The following is a 19,558-nucleotide window of genomic DNA, read 5'->3' as shown; positions in this document are numbered from 1 at the left end:
TGAAAGCGTTCACTGTGTCCTGATGATCAAATCCCATCTTCACAGAGTTCACAAATACTGCTGGTAGGAGCAAAAGGAGCGAAACTAATAAAAATGGACATCCAAGAGACATTAAATGTTGAGACACATTAATGTTATATTTAAAGATATTAACCTTTGCATTGTTGTCAAACGTCAGGACTACGTAAACGGCAGCGAGTGACCTGAAGCCGCAACTAAAGGTTCATTGTTGATTAATCAACAACTTAATCATTTCATTATAAAACGTTGGAAATGTCCCTTACAGTTTCCTGAAGCCCATGATGACCAACAACCCCAAACCCAAATATATTCAGTGTAAAAGACGTGAAATAGAAAAGCAGCAAATCGAACCTGGAACCAGAGAACGAATCAATTATCAAAATATCAACATTTCCTGCTGACGGCCTGATCAGTTAATTGACTAATCTTCGCAGCTCTAATGTGAGCGTTGAAATGACAGAACTGGGCTGGAACGTGCTGAACAGTTACAAAATTATTCCTGTTAACTGACCTCCTCACGACCTCCAAAAAAAAAATCATCTGACATTATTAGAACCAATCAGATCGCAGGACAAGTGATCGATCCCCGGAGAGTCATACATCCCAAACTGCACCATTTGACCTTTGGTGCATCTTTATGGCTATTGCACTTCCTGGAATTTGGTTGGCAGTCATAAAAGCAATAATACTGGGACACACCGACTCGATCAGGGATGTCCAAATCAAGGATTTTTGTCTGATCATGTTCCAAGACCTTTAATGTTTAATGTTACACTAAATAAATATGTATCAGACGCACTGATAGAACATCTGTAGGAGACTTAATCTGACACAGCTTATGTTTCTTGTGATCTATGTGATCCACATTCTGAATGCGTTGTTGATTCAGATTAAATTTTAGGACTGGGGTTTAAGAGGTTAACTGGGAGAAACTGATGTGACCAGATCAGTGGTGGATCCTCCCTCATGATGATAATTGGCGTTGTATTTTAGTAAATCCGTCCATATTGCCAACCTCAGTCAGAACTGGTGCCAGCTTCAGATGAAAGCGTGTCAGTGTCATTGTTGGCCTCGTCCAGGTGTGCAGTAAGGTGCAGTGCCAGCAGGGGGCGATAATGATGGGAGTGAAGGACGAACGTAGCATTAAGAGCGACAACGCGTTTTACTCCCGTATGAGACCAAGAAGCCAGCGCTGATCGTTTTAAGAGAGCAGTTATTTTAAGCCGAATCGTCATCTTTTCCTAAAGCTAACCGAGCAGTCTTGGTGCTTAAACTGCGACCGTGACATGAAGTGTTTCTCTAAAAGTCTAACCGCACGTTGCATATTTATTATTGCAAACTTCAGTGCAGAATGAGGAGGTGTTGTTTTCACTCCTTGGTGAGGCGGAACGTGGCACTGACACCGTGCAGGTGAGTGACATGCGGTGGACAGCAGTGCTGCAGGCTGAGGGGGACAGAGTTTACTTCAGCCTTTACCGACCCATTAACATAAGCCTATAGGAGAGATATCTGTTATGTATTATCTATGTATGCATGTACACACACACACACACACATATATCTGAGTTCATTTTGTCTGAAACCAAACCTACGCTCTTCTACCAGATGCACCTTCTTTCTTCTTCCTGGAGTGAGATTATTTTCCTCTGTTGGTGTTTCTCTGACAAGCAGCGAGTGAAGCAGAGGTCGAGGTGTTGAAGCACCCAGTGTGGGTATTCCCATTTTGCTTTTTCACAGGTTCTCCTCTCCAGTAGCTGGTTATACAAACACAAACGGTCGCCCACCTGTGTCCACTCTGCGAGCAGGATGTGTGGGCCCGCGCTGCCAAACACACAGTCTGTGCTCCGTGCTGCGATAAGGACGGAGCCGCTACTTCAGCCGATTGCAGCCTCAGTCGCTGCCGGATCACCAGCAAGACTTCATTTAAGAAGAGCTGGGGGAAAGATGAATGCTAGTCATCTTGGCACTTTGAATTAATTGCGCTGAGCTGCAAACTGAAGCCTAATTAACATCTGAAATGTTAAACTTGATATCACTGCTCCTGATTATCTGTGCTGAAACAAGGCTGGGTTTGCAGCCTGCTTATCTCTGCCGCTCTCCAGCTGCATCCGCTCTGTACTTTTCTATTTTTCAATTTCCCCCCCGATTTTTGGTTTAAAATGCGCAAACTACCTATAATTAAATGTACTCACTTTTTAAGACCCAATTTCCTGAGCAGGAAGTCATTTGAATTAGAATTTAAATGAATCTGACCCCGGTAAGTAAATGCACTGCCCCCCTTTTCCCACTCCCTCGCCTCTTCTGGGCCGGGATCATTCATGAATCGCAAATGACAAATCTGGGTTCATTTCCTGCCATTTGATGTTGGATTCAAAGGGAGAGGCTCATTGTGCCCATACAAAAGCAACATACACGCACCCGCCGAGCCAAGAGTGCGATGCTCTGATCTCGTCTTGACTCTGTGCTGTTTTGTTTGCCAATTAAATAATGGCCTGGCAGCGATGAAGGCCAGTCACTGTCACAGTCACACTCCAGCTGTGATTAATCCTATGTGCATTACGGTGATCACTGCAGGGACGGTTCATACACCGGAGCCCTGCATCAGCATTCACTGCTATCTCCTTTATCTACCCAGGAAAAGCTGCCTGAGCTCTTTTCCCACAAACTCTTTGCGACACCTTCACAAACAAAAGACACTCACACCCGCAGTCGCACCAGTGAAACCACACTTTTCTGTTCTTGACACCTGAGCAGCTTCTCGGGAACAGCTGAGGTGTAAACCGCGATCGGAAGTCGAGGTGGATATCAGAAGGAACTCGTCTCCCAGCGGTGCCAATAGGATATTTAAATTCCAGCACAGATACTTAAACTAAAACCTCTTTCCATACTGCACTCTGCCGGGTAGAAACACTCTTTCTCTCACATAACAAATCGCTAAATGACCTGCATTTATTGAGCTTTAATCCAAAGCACATTACAATTAGCCTCTCATTCACCCATTCACACACGCTGATGGTGGCGAGCTTCCATGCAAGGCCCCGGCAGCGCTTCAGCGGAACTGCAGTACTACCATTTGTACAGTTTTGAAGGACTTGTACTTTACTTGAGCATTTCTATTTTATGCCACTTAATGCTTCTACTGCTCCTCATTTCAGAAGGAAATATTTATGCTAATACATAATAATGCTTTTTACTGCACTTATTTTGATGTTAGTAGCTAAAAGCATGTGATAAGATTAAACCAGTTTGGTTTGTAACTCCTTACAAAAAATCAGTGTCCAGCTGGGTCATGTTTCAGATGTCAGTTCAGCACTTCCAACAGACATTTCCCCTCTAAATTCATTTAAATGCCTCTTAGAGCCATAAAGAAGTCAAATTATGTAATATTTCACAAAAGTCCCCCACAAAAAAGTACAAAATAGTGAAACTGAGCTTTGTTTCTTCTTATTTTAAATGCAGGACTTTTACTTCTAGTGGAGTATTTTTACTTTGTACTGTTATTTTTACTTTCAGGCACTTCCACTGGGTACTGGCAATAACCCCCAAGAACAATTTGGGGTTCCGTATCATCTGAGCTGACAACCTTGTGATTAGAGGACGCCCCGCTCCACCTGCTGAGCTGGTGTCGAAACACAAAAGAGCCATTCAAGAACTTTGCCTGAATAAATCAAAGAATTGATCAAAGAATCTGTAAACAAGACTAAGAATCTGAGCGAGCATTCAGAGCCAGCTCTTGGCACTGGGCAGCTATTGACAAGGGCACAAAGCAATAATCAAACAGTACTGAGGTTTGAAGTCCCCCTCAAAGGCAGAGTCTGTCCTGAGAGAACATCAGAGTTTGACCACAGTTCATTTCCTCTTTCCTAACGACAGTCAGTGTTCTTCCCTAACCAAACGGTTTTCGTGCCTAAACCCAATCAAACCTTAAAGCTGCGATAGCTGATTTTATTTAACCACCTGCAGGCAGCAGAAACACAGTGTGAACACACTGATACCATCAGCCTCTTTCAGGCTTGTGTGATGACTTTGTTGGCAAACAGTTGCAGCTACAGAGCAACAGTATCATCCATTTGTGTCACCTGACTCATCTCAGTCCAATATTCTCTCTCTTTTAGCTCCGTTTTTGGTCTCTACCGACTCCTGAGGGAAATACCTGGCTCTTTAGCTGCTAAATGCTCCGCCATGTTCACCAGCTAGCCTCTAACTGTGTCTGTCTGCTGTTTGGTGGGCAGAGGTGACAGTGACTTAAGTTAATTCATGTAGCAGTGCGAGCGCCCTTTCCCAGAATCACTCTGTCTACGTTACTATTGCAACAGTACTGATTACAGATGCTTTAATAATTAAAAAATGTTGACCGTTTCTTCACGGACATTTGGAAACAAATGCAGTGTTTCCTGAGCTTTTGGTAGCTGCTCTGAAACAGAAAGCAATCCGCTGGTCTTTGCGACGGTGACACAGTTAGAAACACGAGGTGGGACTCGTTACTTCGAACCAGTCATTAAGCTTTGAACACAAGGTGCACAGAGTCTAGCTGCTGATCACAGGAGCATGAAGTCAAACTCAGCTGCCTTTCAGGATCTCACAGCTAAGACGATGAGCAGATCTGTAACGCCATTCGCCCTCACAAGGTTACAGTGTCAGAGCCAGCACAGTGTCTCCACTGGAACACGACAGGAAGCACACCGCCTCTGTCTGATGGGGTGGACGCGGGAGGCCGTCCTGACACCTGGGCTCAGGACACGAGGCCGTTTGACATCTCAGAGTACTGAACACAGCCAGGTCAAAGGGTACGTGACGAGTAGCGTCAAGCCCCGCCATCGTTGCCAGGCATGGATGCCACCATGACTTCATTATGAAAACACACCCTGCCTCACCCGCTGGGCCTGTGTTACGTCCTCTTTGACTGGACTGAACCCCTGCAGCATCCCTTTGTTGGGGTTAGACCACTGATATATGATGAAGGTTCCTTCCTTCCACAGCTCCTGAATACCTTCTTATTTCATTATTTAAACTCTAATGTCTGACTAGAGAAACTGTTCCAGAGCGGTGTGGGAGGCTTTTATGCAACAGCTTCAGGATGCAACCAGAAAGCAGCTTCACCCTGCCTGCAGGGGCCGAGCACCTGAACAGAACTATATTAGTCTGGATTTAAGCGCAGAGATTTAGTCTTGATGGCCTAAGGCTCGATGGCTTCGCCTTATGACCCCTAAAAATGCAGCAGTGTCTACCAGAATGTGTCAGTTCAACCAAAAGGTGCTTTTTCTTTGTGAGATTGTTTCATTAGAGATGTGAAAAACTAACACTGCCCAGTATTTCACTGGGACAGAAATGTGCAGAAAATCCAAAGCAGAGACATAACGTGTGGTTCAGAATTGGGATTTTGTCCTCCCAGATTAACTGAATGAACTCGTGACCCCTCACATTCCCCTCGTAACCTCTGGAGCCTGGTCTTACCTGCAGCCTTTAAACATAAGGTGTGTCATTTCAACCCAAACGTGATTTTTCTGTTTCAGACTGTTTCATTAGAGGCATGAATGTCCAGTTTTTTAGAACAAGAAGAAGCAGAAATCGGATTTTTCCTCTTTTCTGCCCTTTTAATAACCTTTTTAATAATTGTGCATTATTAAATCCATCCATCCAAAAGCACAGAAGAACCTGACATGAAATAATCACGGAGGCCACAGACAGCTTGAAACCCAGAAGTGAAGCCATGTTAGGAAAGTTTAGTGAACGTGTCTCCTCTTACCTTCCAGGCAGCACGTCCTCCACAGCCCCGAGTGGGTCATCACCTCCTCGTTCTTCTTGCTGGTCTCGTTCTCGCTCATGGACTTGGTCTTGCAGACGCCGCGGGAGTACAGCCAGTAGTCCGTGCCGACCGCGATGGTCATGAGGCTGAAGGCCGCGAAGGCTCCCACCGTGGTCAGCAGCATCTGGACTCCGCGGTCGAACAGACCCATGTTTCCGCATTCCATGAAAGGGGGACCCCCTTTCCTCTTGATGTACAGGAAGTAAATATTTGAAAATTTACGGGACCAAACCAAACCGAAAAAACGGGATATACTCGAGCGGAAGGAGAGGGAAGAAGGAGGAGGAGGATGCGCTAGGAACCTTATGGTTGCGTTTGGGTGAGGACCAAAACAAGAGAAAAACTGAGGATGGCAGGAGGTTTGTTGGGGGGAAGAGAGGAAGAGGCAGTGATGTCTCTCCTCTCTGTTTGTTCTTACGTTTGTTCCCAAAACAGGAAAAAACAAAACGGAACTCAGGTATGCAGAGTGACAGCCCTTCAGCAGGCCTCCAGCTGCAGATGTAGCAGCAAAAAAAAGCTACAAACGTGAATAACAACACTGAGCTATGAAGGATCAATTATGTCCTACAGCCTACAAACGGAAGCGAGATAAACCAGACTGAGGTTTACTCTCTGCAGACTGCAACAGAAAAGAAAAGAATCTGTGTCTCGCCTCGTAAAGGTTACAGCTAAGCACAGAGCTGAATTAACATGAGCTCAAATGGAGCACAGAGATGGTTGAGGAGGGGGGGGGGGGGGGGGGCGGTGTTGGAGTAATGGCAGGCTTACAGTACAACAGTTCAATATGTCTGTTACAGTGAGTTACAGTTACTTTAGTCTGAGGTTATAACATCAAGTTTACGAGCAAGAATTCAGAATTCGAACTACCGGCCTACCCAAAGCTGCCCTAAAGACTACGAAGAGCTAAGATTATTATTCTAATGAGTTCTGTTAGTCTAAAGGGAAAAAAGCGAGGAGGTGATAAACTGGGGAGGAAAACGAAGGACAGCGGGGAAAACTATCATATCAGTGGAAACAGAAGAGAGTAAACATATGGACGAATTCAAGTCCTGTCGAGGGGAAATGAAAGCGATTCTCGGGGTGTTTTGTAACGACCTGTCGTTGGGTTCAACTGAAATATCACGCTGGCTTCTCCCGAATCAACCCAACACACGATGGAATGAGGAAATCAAGGCTCAACAAAGAAATAAATCAATTAGCAGGCTTTAAAAAAACACACAAAAACAGACAGAAACCGATAAAAACCTAAAAAAAAATAAAAAGAAATTAACCGCGTAGATTTTTCTTTTTCCTAAAATTTTGATCCCCAGTTTCCATATGTAGCCCTATAGCTCTGGGAAGGTTTCCGCCGAAAATGGGGGTCTGCGGTCAGAGGAGGTTCGGTCGTCGACGATCCGGAGAGAGCGGGGAGCATCCAGCAAGGCAAGCCGACCATCACTCGACATAGAGCCGGCAGGAGGAGGACGAGGAGTCGGTGTGGGCGCCGCCGCAGCCGAGGATGCTTCTTCCGTGGATGGAGGAGGACGCTGCCGCCGCCGCTGCTCCTGCTTGAATATCCAAATTCACCGTGGCAGTATCACACCCAGGACGGTCCCGTTTGTATAGCCCTTGCGCCATGTAATAGGAAGAAAGATAAATTCTGATGAATGTTGCAATCCCCCCTGTTTTCCCCTCCTCCTCCTCCTCTTCGTCTTTCTCTCCGTGCGCGCTCGGATGCAGGTTCGGCCGCTTGCAGGAAGAAAAAAAAAAAATATTACACAATCAGGAGAGCGACTTGCACAGATCCACAGACAGAGCTGGTGTTGTCACGATGTGAGCGGCGCTGTGCGTCCAGCTTCTCCCCCCTTCCGTCGGCTGATGAGTAACGTCAGTGTAAAGAAGCTGCTCTTAATTCTGCAGGCGAGTTTTTCTTCTTCTTTCTCTCTGGCGACGTTTTAAAAGGCCCACAGTGTATGTATGCATGTGTGCATGTGTATGTGTGTATGTGTGTGTGTGTGTGTGTGTGTGTGTGTGTGTGTGTGTGTGAGTGTGAGTGTGAGTGTGTGTATGTGTGTGCTCCGTGCTGCAGCAATGGAGGCTCGTTGCTGGAAAGATATTAAAGATTTTTTTTTTTTAATTCGGTTTCTGTGAGTGGAGGGGGCGGAAGGAGGGGGTGTAGCGATAGTGGACTTTCTCTCTCTCCCTCTCTCTTTCTCTCCCTCTCTCTTTCTCTCCCTCTCTCCCTCTCTCTGCCTCTCTCTCTGGAAAGGTAGATGGAGGATTACTGAATTGCATTTCTGCACACAGGCTGAGATTCATGCATTTAGGGCTGATTATTGTCCGATCCAATTGTTGCAGCGCTCGCTCGTGGATGTCCCCGCCACTCTTCCCTCAAGTAATCTCTCTAAATGTCTGACTTGCGGCTTCACTTATCTCTTGTCATTAATAACTGCGATTTTAGGCTGCAGCTCAGAGCTTTAGCGGCAGACACGGTGTCATCCTCTGATTAGCTGATTCTCCATGAATGTCAATTAGCACCGAGGATGAGGCTGAAGTCTGATGATGGCCACGGCGAGGTTCTGAATCTCTGAACGCAGCATGTTAAAAAAAAAAAATAAAACCGACTCCTGTGTAATTAGAGTGTAACATTAGCACAGAGGGATGTGTGTGTGTGTGTGTGTGTGTGTGTGTGTGTGTGTGTGTGTCAGGCTGTGGTGCTGAACGGACAGCTCCCTCCAGCTCTGCCGCCCCTCTGTGGACTGTGTCGCCCCCTGCTGGTTGAAGATCTTTATCACAACTAATAAACTCTAAAAAAGAAAGAAACCAAACAGTCGATCCGTGGAAATTCCTCTCAGCAGCATTTTGATCTCTCGCGGATGTTCATCTTCCTGCCTGTAACACATCTGTTTCTCTCCAACGCTTTGTTTGTTTGTTTGTGTCCCACAAGCCTCGACCGTCCCGGGAGCTCGCGCTGTCTCCTGCTGCTCGGTGCGTCGCTCCAGATGTTCTGGATCTGGATCATCAGCCTCTCGCTGTGTGTTTCTCTCTTTCTCTTATCATCCTCCCATTTTCACTTTGCTCATACATGTTTACAGTCGATCTATTATTTTGTCGTCCTGATCGAGATTGTTAATGTGAGCGGAAAGAAGAAAAATAAAGCTGTGATACACAACCTTGTTTTTTCTACCTTTTTTCTAATCTTTTATGAAATATTGGATAATTTGAACAGATATTTCACGGAAGCCTTGTGAGAAATTTGGAGGGGAAATGTCTGCTAACAACCCATGAACGTTACACCAGGAGAAGGCTGTAACTGCTTTTTTCTAAAGCAGAGCACTTTATAAAATCATCATATATGTTTTTATGTAAAATCTGAATATTAATCTATAAAATAAATATAGTGGAGTTAAAAGTACAAAATTCCCTCTGATGTAATGGAGTAGAAATACCTCAAGTATCTCAGAATTGTACTTAAGTCCAGTACATCTGAAAATGTACTCTGTTACTTTCCACATAATTCTCTGTGGAAAACACTTATTGTGAAATAATGAATCATCTGACACCGACTAAAAATTGTAATTTTCATGTGAGAGTTTGCCTTCGTCCACATTTCAGTGTGATGTCTGCGTCATCGTGAGCAGGCTAAGCTTTGTTTTTTGGGTGGAAACGTTGCTCAGCTGCTCATGTAATCAGAGCGAGTGTCTGCGCAGGTCGGCCGTCATCATCATGTTTCTCTCAGGCCTCGGGGCCACATGTCAGATACTCAGATGATCCGGTCAGAGACGCGTTTGGACAGGCTGATTTCTGCTGCTCTTTGTTCAGCACTTATCATCTCGCAGCTGCTGAGTAGCTGCATGTTGAAGCATGAGAATGAGACGTTTCACCCACAGAGTGTAAAGTAAAGCAACTACAGTGAAAAACCTACAACAGAACAAGTGAAAAGGCAAACTCCTCCGACAAAGTGCTGATCAGGCAATAAGTTACTGAACTCCTGCTGTGGAAGAAGTATGCATGATTTTTTCTTAACTAAAAATACTCTTTTACAAGTACCAAGATAAAGTAGAGGCACAATCAGCAAAGTAAGGTTTCAGAAGCACTCAGCATGACGCACTCTCAGTGTTCAACTGTTGTATATTATATTTTTTAAGGACGACGGTTAACATGTCAGCAGCATTTTAAGGTTGAAGCCATGTGAGGTGGAGCTGACTTTATTTTTACTGTTGGTACCTAAAATCTGAGAAGTGAGAGGAACTATAACTGTCAGATAAATGTAGTGAAGGTAAAAGCAGAACATTTCCCTCTGAAACGCAGTGAAACTTGAGTCTGAGGTAGCGTTAAACCTGAATACTCCACGTTCTGCCCTTCACACACGTCACGCTCGCACTGAACTCACACTGTGTTGAACAGTCGACGGCCACTCGATTACAGCACTTTGGTCATCATCAGCCAGGAATAGATCCAAAGATCTGCGTGTGCTGCTGAGGCGTCCAGATCCGGGTCTGCTCCTCCTCATGAAGTCCCTAAACAACAACATCATGAAACCAGTGTGAATTCCACAGTAAACTCTGGTGAGCAGAACCTCTGCTGCAGATACCAACACGTCTCCCTGAGGAGAGACCTTGAGCTCTGACTAAAGACTTCTGTGATTTCCCCTCTCTGCCAGGATTTGGGACACCCTTCGCTTTCATTAAACAATTATCCCTGACAGGCGAGGAGGGTTCACAAATCATGTCCCAGACCCGCACCCATAGTGGTCCCACGTGGACTCTTTATGCCAATCTGACATTAACTCAGCAAGCTGCAAATCCAGCCCTAATCAGGGGCTTGTTAGATGACCCTCGAGCATTGGCTCAGGGAGTGCTTCCAGTAAATTGTCCTCTGGAGTAAAAGAGGAGAAGAGGGATAAAAAAAACAAAACAGAGGCTCTCTCAAAAGTGGTTGCACTTTGAACGTTTCTATCCTCAGTAATTGAACCTGATTAGAGGGAGTCTCTGGGTGAGGATGCACCCAGGGGCCCTCTGGTCTACGAGCTGAAAACATTTCCTCCCTCCAGGAAGGCAAATTAGATTGAAGCAATATGTTTTCTCACTTTGGACCATTTCATGAAAAAATACTTTGTATTTCTCCACAGTTGGACTTTGAGGCAGATACTGATACTGGTATTTGAGGGTAAAAAAACCCAAATAAAACAAATTAAAAAAGGCCATAACTGCCAAAATGTATAAGAATTTGGTGAAGTGTACCAGATTAATGATGGTGTTCTACAATGTTACGGTGTGTTCTGCTGTGTTCTACTGTGTGTTCTGCTGTGTGTTCTACTGTGTGTTCTGCTGTGTGTTCTACTGTGTGTTCTGCTGTGTTCTACTGTGTGTTCTGCTGTGTGTTCTACTGTGTGTTCTACTGTGTTCTGCTTTGTTCTACTGTGTGTTCTACTGTGTGTTCTACTGTGTGTTCTGCTGTGTTCTACTGTGTGTTCTGCTGTGTGTTCTACTGTGTGTTCTACTGTGTTCTGCTTTGTTCTACTGTGTGTTCTACTGTGTGTTCTACTGTGTGTTCTGCTGTGTGTTCTGCTGTGTTCTGCTGTGTGTTCTGTCGATGTTTGTCTCCTGTCTTGCGTGTGCGAGGACACTGCCGTGTCAGCACTGTTTCCACGCTGATCCCTGAGTGTCTGCACTGAGCTGAGTGCAGCTGAGTGAGCATTTTGACACACACACACACACACACACACACACACACACACACACACACACACACACACACACACACACAGTCCTTCACCCATGTCACAGGGTTCTACCTTGACCTTCCTGTAAAGGCGTAGCTGCAGACACAGTGATGGAAGAAGTGCATCGTTTTGGTCTCCTAAAGTGCAGATTTGCGTAAAAACTCACTGCATTTAAAAAAAAAGGAAAAAAAAGACCAAAAAAACCTGTCATGTGATTCTCGAAGGATTTCTGTGGAGCTTCATGGAAACAAATTCAACATTTACTTCAGTCCAACAAAATCTTCATCTTAACAAGTAATTTTGTAACTCTTGTTCTTTTAACCCTTGTGTTTCGTCAGTGTTTACTTCCTCATTGACACCACTGCAGAAATAAGATAAATCACTGCGAGCTGCATTCCATCAGTAAAGTCATCCACAGACACAGTATGTTAGGTCATTTACACCTTTCATGGACGAACTGCAGACATCCAATAATGACAAATATGATAAACTTGTTTGGAACTGTTAGCAGTAATGGTACAAGAACGGTATTCAGTCAGCACTTCATATATGGTATTTTGTACTTTTACAGATGGGTACAGCTACTTTTCTCTCCTCCTCCCACCACTGTTTATGAATTTAACTTAAAGATAAAGAATTGGCTATTTCTTCTTTCCAAAGCGACACAGTCTGGCTTTAAGGAACTTTGGTCAGCCACATTTATCAGCTGAGCTTCGGAGTGGAGTTGGCGTGTTAGCTTCAGGCCCAGCGTGTGAGCTTTGTGAAACGGTGGTGTGGCTGCAGGTGCTGTGCAGACTGTGTGCCGAGCAGGCTGACGGAGCCGCTCTGTTTGCCCAGCGGTGAAGACAAACAGGTAGCTCCTGTATGAGTGTGACTCATTTTCCATTTTGTTCTGTTTGTCTTATTCTGCTTCTAACAGGAAAACAAGATCAGGAGTGATCCACGGTAACATCTAAAGTTTACAGCTGACTTTTTTGTTTCCTTCATTCTTTACTTCCTTTTCTTTCTTTATTGCTACTTTCATTCTTTCTTGTGTTCATATCAAAGTTTTCTTTACTTTCATCCCTGTTCTTTCCAACTTTTCCTTTATTCCTTCCCTTCCTTTGCAGTGCAGTTTTAGCAGCAGTGTTTGATGTAATACATTCACCCAAACACAGACATGGAAACTTAGAAGCTTATTAGTTCTTGCTATTTAATTTTACAAACAGAAAAAGAGTGAAGTTTGGATTCAAAAATGCCTGCCCTACATCACTCGATGGTGCTACACCACCATTTGCTTACAGTATTTTGAGTGATGAGACCACAGGACACTTCAGGGAATAGTTAAAACATGTTTGAAGATACTCTCTGTAATGTTTTGGAAGTTCCTGCAGCGATGGTACATTGAGGGCATCAGGACAGATGTCGTGATACTTTAAGGTAGTGTCAGAAACCTCACAGCAGCTGGAAGGAACAGAAGTCTATATGGATGACGTGGAAACCAAGGAGATCTGTGATAGACGTCTGGCCGAGGAACTGAAAGCAAATGGGGCAGCTGCTCTGCAACTGAACTGAGCTCAATGTCAGTTCAAACAAAGTGGCCACACAAGGAAGAAATCAGATGAGCAGATAGCTGAGACAAACCGCTGCAACGGCATGAATGGTGAGAAATGCACCTCTGAAATGCACTAAGAGGCAGTGTTCTCGTGAAACTGAGCACTGAGAAACAGTGAACACCCGTTGAGCCACCTCCACTCCTATGTGATTCTACGAGGTGGCCACGGCTCAAGGGGGACAGTACGAATCTGATGACTAGCCGAAGCCAAGCCTGCCGTCTGCATGCTAGCGAAGGGGCTAACTTTGTACGCTAGCATTAGCCTGTTTCTCTGAGGCAAAACTCGTCAGAAACATAAATTAACTACTTTAATCTCAGCAGGACTCGCGCGGGAAGTGCCGTATGTTACACTGAATAAGGTACATCAGTTTGTTCACACTCAAATCACAAATGGCAACTTTTAGAAACTTTTATCAGCGGAGCGTGGCTGTCCAATAACTCACTTCCGGTAACATCAGGAAAAGTTTTGACTGGAGCGCGCGCCCGTCCGTACGTACCTACGTCACCACGTTGAGCGCATCCACACAGAGAGATTCCACAACGCACACAGGCAGGAAACTAAAGCCCAGGGAGGAGGATTTATGAAAGTTTTGGTGAAATCCAGAAGCTGCATCTATCTTAGCGCGCTACACTGTGCCACAAAAAAAAAAAAAAAAATGCAGAGACTCAAGTGTCCTCCAACAACACAAACATTTTTACTCGCCTCCCTTCTTTTGTTTATTTAACGGCGACACAGAAGTGAAATATCAGTCACTTCAGCAATGAACTTGTATATTTCCCACAGCCTTGGAAGGCAGCATCAGGAAATCAGCTGGGAGCCGGCGAAGGTGTGCCGCTTCCTGTTGAGAGTACGCATTCCACCTGACAGATTAGCCTCCTAAACTCAGATAAGTGTCGAGAATTGGATAAGATAAGTGGGGGGGTAGGTGTGATGTAGTCCGGTCATGTGGAGCAGGAAAAGCGAAACCAAACTACTTGGGCGTCACCTACCGAAGTTTTGTCCTGATGTGGATTTATTTAATCAGTTTCACTCACCAGATGAGCGGTGTTCTCGCGCAATAATCTTCATCTGTTTTTGTTGTACCTGCTAACCCTCGTAGATAAGAGGACGAGACGGTGAAGGCAGCATACCGAGAGAGGAAGCATGTCTACGGCAAGGTAAAGAGTCTGAACCGTGAAGTTTCTGTTGCACTGAAACTGAGACAAAGGTGTGTTGTGACTCAGCAAGGCCTCAGGTAAGGTAAAATAAGTATGTGGACCAATTAGGAGACCGATCTATGAATACCTGCAACCTTAGTTAGTTAGAAAAATGTTTCAAGCAACACAATTTCAATAACTTAAAACAAAAGGCTGTGAAGACGTTTGTTTCTCTTTCGGTTCAACTCTCAGGTGCTCTTGTCAGTGCAGAAGCTGCAGTTGAATGTCAGTATTTGGTCGGTGTGAGGCTGTCTCAAAACTCCTCTGCACAGATATTAAACCTAACACCAGAAAACATTACAGGAAAACATCAGAAGATAGCCTGAGATGCAGTTTATATGTTCTTAAAGCAGAGCTGTTCTGCTCTTTCAGACTGCTTTGCTAACGCTGCCCTGTTTTAATGAAATGTTTCTGTCGCCTCAGTTTGCTGTGCAGCTGTAACATGAAGGAAAACACCACAGAGACACATGTTGAATTGGATACTTAATAATAAGAGACTTTGATAAGGTTTAGTGGTAAAATACTGTATTTATCAGCAGTTGCAGAGCAGCTGTGGTTGTGGCCACATCTTTCTCCTGCAGCGTCCCAGTGAGTGGAGATGGATTAGGTCTAACACAACACGAGTTCAGTGGATTGTTTCAAGTTGTTCTGGGTGATGTTTTGTCTTTCAGAAAGGAACTACAGGAGGCCTTGTGCAGGTACACCACAGACACCCTCACCTGCATCGACACAGTGAGAAGATTCTGTGAGAAGATCTCGAAATGGATGCTTGGGAGGGAGACGGAGCTGCAGATGATGATGGACATCAAAGACAGGGCTGACAAAATCGACCTGAAATTCACCCATGTTACCCAGTCAAAGAACAAAGGTGAGGCTTTAGGGGAATATATGAAGAACAAGGTGACCCAGATGACAGCAGACAGCAGCCGTGCAGAGCTGGAGGAGGAGCTGGCTGCTGTGCTGAAGGACACTCTGGAAGGCCTGGAGGAGCTCCACTGCTTCCTGGAAGCGGCGGAGAAGCTGGCGGTCACCTCCCTTCATGTGTTCACGGAGGAGAACCAGGTGTTACATCTGCCTGAAGGGATCAGCTTTGAACACGTTCAGGTTGTCATCACTGCTGCACGAATAATCTGCCCTCAACTCCTCGAGTTTAAAAGAGACGCGAGTGTCTTCTTCCTTCCCAGACTGCAGAATGTAGAAGTGCTGTCCTATCAGCTGGACAAATACATACAGACCACCCAGAACATCTGCGAGAAGCTGGAGAAAAGGTACACGGGCGCTTCTTCAAAATAAGATGCAAATTCTTCAAAATAAACATCTGCTTTAGGAGGTGAGTGTAACTGTGTCTTTCACTGCTCTTTCAGTGAGTTTTGTGCTGTGATGTCCATAAAAACTGTGGTGGAACTTGATGTGGATTTATCTGAAGATGAGATTCAAAGGATGCTTGATCACATCAGTCAGCTTGGTGATATCAGGTAAGCACTTTTACTCAAATTTTACACCAAAAATATCCCAACTACAAGACAGAGTGGCACAAAATGTTGTATGTACGTACATTCACATGCTAAACTAACAGGGCCATGGTAAACGTACGTGGTTATCATTAGCATGTTAGTATTGTTATTGTGGGCATGTTAGCATGCTGACATTAGCATTTAGCTCAAAGAACTGCTGTGTGTAAATACAGCCTGACAGAGCCGTTACGGTGTCAGGACCTCAGTGTGATCTGTAGTTCATTTTCTGAAATATTGCAGTCACTTATCTGTGTTTTATGTGGATTTTATTGCTTCTTATAGCCTCCTAATGTTGATGTTAATTTTTGTCTTTCCTCTTCACCAGGACGGACCTGCACTTTCGGATGGTGTCCTTGTTCCAGGGAGAGTCCTGTTCCAGCTTCATTGAAGTGTTTACCGAGCGTCAACCGAGGATGCTGCAGTTTCTAAAAGACCTGGAGGAGAATGCTGTTCAGCTGGACAGGATGAATAAGGGGGCTAAGATCTCCAGTGTGGCAGGCAGCTCAGTGGGGGCCATCGGAGGTGTGCTGTCCATTGTTGGTTTGGCATTGATTCCTTTCACAGCAGGAGTGTCTCTCGCTCTGACGATGACTGGGTTAGGCCTGGGAATTACCAGTGGAGTCAACAGTATTGTCACCACAGCCACAGAGATAGGAGTAAACAAAACACAACAACAGAGAGCCAGTGAAGTCTTCCAGAACTTCATGGACGATGTGCAGAGTATCCAGGATTGTCTGGAGGAGGTGGCCAAAAAGGAAGTAGTCCAGATGGATGTGGTTCTGGGAGTAGGCAAGGTGTTTTGTAAAGCTGGTGTTATTGGAAAAAGCATCGATTCGCTTGTTGATGCTGCCTCCGCTGCTAGGATGCTAGAAAGTGAATCACTAATTGCAAGTACTGCCAAGGTGGCGGTCCAGGAAGGTAAAGCATTGCGTAATGTGCCCAAGGTGGCTTCAGATATCCCAGATATCGGCCAGGCGGCAGTCAAAGGGCCTCTTGCCCTCTCCAAGTCAGCCAGGGCCGGCCTCATCGCAGTCAATGCTCTTTTCCTTGGCATGGACATCTTCTTCATCTGTAAAGACAGCATCAGTCTGGCCAAAGGCAGCGAGACTGAAGTGTCACAGTTCATCAGAGCCAGAGCTGCACTCTGGAGCTCAGAGATGGACTCGTGGCAGAAGATCCATGACTCGCTGTGCGAAGGTCTGCCGACATCAGGGAAAAAGCAACTCGTCGTGGAGACGCCATTTTACCCAAAGATGGAGGTGAAGAGAGAAACAGAAATTTCACGGGATGAAGTGGATGAAAACTTGAAAGAAACACAGTCTAGTGTCACTGAGTAGTGCTGAGCGAGAAGAGATGACTGTGTGCCTTTTCACCCACTCTGGTATGAGATCATTTGATGTGACTGAACCATGTGTACACAGTCAGCTCTGCTTATAACTGATCAGCATTACACATCAATAAAATGTATCTTTGGGGATTTTTTTTTTATTGAATAAACTTTTTTAGCTTTTGCTATAATGAATCATACATGGAATTTAGTAACACATACTTACCGAATCATAAATACACTGAAGAATAAAATCACTGTTAATGTTAAAGCTGCTGTTGCTGCCATATGTAAATATAATCAGATTATTATTGTTATAAAGATTCATATGTAATGGTTACTATCTGACCTCTAAGGTCTCTCTTCACATGACTGTACAGATTTTCTATGGTGAATGGGCAACTTAACATACGAGCCACATTATCTGCATATGATCAGTTTTTGTTAACATGTTCAGCTGTTGTCCTTCGGTATGTAGCCTTCTGTACTTCCCACACCTGCCTCTGAGGATTATTAAGTGCTAATCTTAATAAAAGTGTGTAAATCCAGAAGACCTGAATGGTGTTTTTCACTGGGAGATGTGGTCCTGAATCCACCTGCCGCTCTGCTCCTGCTCTCTGACCGTCGTCTGCAGAGGTGGACGAGGTGTTCAGATCGTTTGCGGCAGTAAAAGCATCAAATATTACAGTGTAGAGATACAAGAAAAAGTCTTACTTAAGCAAAAACACAAAATAATTAGTATCAAAATGTACTTAAAGTTCAAAAAAGTGAAAGTTGTCATTATGCAGAATGTCCCATTTTGAAATATTACTCTGTTATATACAGCATTATGGAATTATTGGTGCATTAATACATTTTAAGACATATAAAAATCTATGAATCCTATGTGTCATAATGCATAATGAATTCATCTTCAGTTATTATGTTCTCACCTTACATATATATGTATATATATATAGTCTTATTTGTGCATTTGTAGGATCATTTTTTGCAAGTTGCATATTGGACCACAGTTGGCTTCCAAACTGGTTTGAATGTCACAGAAGCTTTGAACTTTGAAGACGAAGGAACAGCAAGAAAGATTTTCCTCCTTCAGCTGATGAAAGCGAAAACAGCCATCTGGAGTCCAGCTCAGCACAGACCTCACTGTCAAATATTCACGTGACGGGATTTCTGACCATATTGGTCTCATTTTTAACCACAAGGGGGCGCTGGAGACCGGGTCACATTGAACACCGATCCCTTGGTACAATGGGGGTCTGGCATTTGCAGCCCCGTACAGTGTAAACACAGGTTCAATCCCTTGACAGTTTCATTGAAAGTGACTGTAAAACCCATAAAATATCGCCCCTCCACACTCTTTAAAGTAATATTAAATATCTGAATAATGTTAATGAATTGCACATGTTGAAGTTTGCCATACAAGGTTTGTCATCTAGTGATGTTTGATATTAATTACAGAGTTTGATTAACTATCAACAATCAAAAAAATGTCTTACTTTTTTATTTTCTCTTATCCCTGCAGCTAATAGCTTAAGCCACAGGGACAGAGTACCAAGTGGAAACAAATGGGCATGGAGTTTATTCACAGCAAAGCCTGACATCAAAGACAGGGCTGACAAAATCGACCTAAACTTAAGAGCACAGAGCATAGGTATGACTACAGACCACCCAGAACATCTGCGAGAAGCTGGAGAGAAGGTACACGGGCGCTTCTCAAACAGCACATTTTCTCATCATTCACATGTACTGGGATCATGCAGTATCTCCAGCAGAAATTCATCGCATCTGTGTCTTTAACAGCTGTGTCACTGACTTTGGCCTGAAAATGGACAAAGAAACTTTGGTGGAGATCGATATGGAATTGTCTGAAGATGACGTGCAAAACATGCTTTGTCGCATTAATCAGCTTGCCGAAACCAGCTGAGAATCATCAGCCTTTGTTTCAAAACATTTTCAGGTAACAGGCTGTTCTTCGGAAAATCTCACTATGAGTTTTCTTTCTGAATTTTGTCTTTCGTCTTCACCAGGAGGGATCCGCACTTTAGGATGGTGTCCTTGTTCCAGAACGTGTCCTGTTCCAGCTTCATCAAAGAGATTGACGAGCTTCAGCCGAGGATGCTGCAGTTTCTAAAAGCCCTGGAGGAGAATGCTGTTCAGCTGGACAGGATGAATGAGGGGGCAGAGGTCTCCGGTGTGGCAGGCAGCTCAGTGGGGGCCATCGGAGATGTTCTGTCCATTGTTGGTTTGGCATTAGCTCCTTTCACAGCACGAGTGTCTCTGATGATGACCAACCAGTTCATTATTTCCTAATTATTTCATTGTGCAACGTTGTGCAACATTTGCTTCATAATGATAAAAAACTTTTACTAGTTTCATCTGAAACCCTTTGAAT

The 19,558-nt window shown here is 44.4% G+C and overlaps 2 protein-coding genes across 2 annotated transcripts in view; one reads left to right on the top strand and one right to left on the bottom strand.

Annotated features, from left to right (window-relative positions):
• The window catches only part of cacng2a (calcium channel, voltage-dependent, gamma subunit 2a), a 63,114-nt gene extending 55,201 nt beyond the window's left edge, over positions 1-7,913 (bottom strand). The window contains exon 1 of the mRNA XM_076752552.1: positions 5,768-7,913. Within this exon, the coding sequence (XP_076608667.1) occupies positions 5,768-5,993 (226 nt within the window). The 5' untranslated portion in view covers positions 5,994-7,913. The remainder of the gene's footprint in view (positions 1-5,767) is intronic.
• A 5,756-nt stretch (positions 7,914-13,669) lies between these two features.
• On the top strand, positions 13,670-17,710 carry apol (apolipoprotein L). The gene is made up of 5 exons (XM_076751567.1): positions 13,670-13,973; positions 14,226-14,283; positions 14,994-15,590; positions 15,687-15,797; positions 16,162-17,710. The coding sequence occupies exons 2-5, from the start codon at positions 14,270-14,272 to the stop codon at positions 17,171-17,173; spliced, it is 1,734 nt and encodes a 577-aa protein (XP_076607682.1). The 5' UTR covers positions 13,670-13,973; positions 14,226-14,269; the 3' UTR covers positions 17,174-17,710.
• The last annotated feature ends 1,848 nt before the right edge of the window (positions 17,711-19,558 follow it).

Source organism: Chaetodon auriga, chromosome 16 (assembly GCF_051107435.1).
Source record: "Chaetodon auriga isolate fChaAug3 chromosome 16, fChaAug3.hap1, whole genome shotgun sequence".
In the NCBI taxonomy this organism is placed as follows: Eukaryota; Metazoa; Chordata; class Actinopteri; order Chaetodontiformes; family Chaetodontidae; genus Chaetodon; species Chaetodon auriga.
Note: the sequence above shows the minus strand (reverse complement) of the source record. Positions and strands in the feature narration are given on the sequence as shown.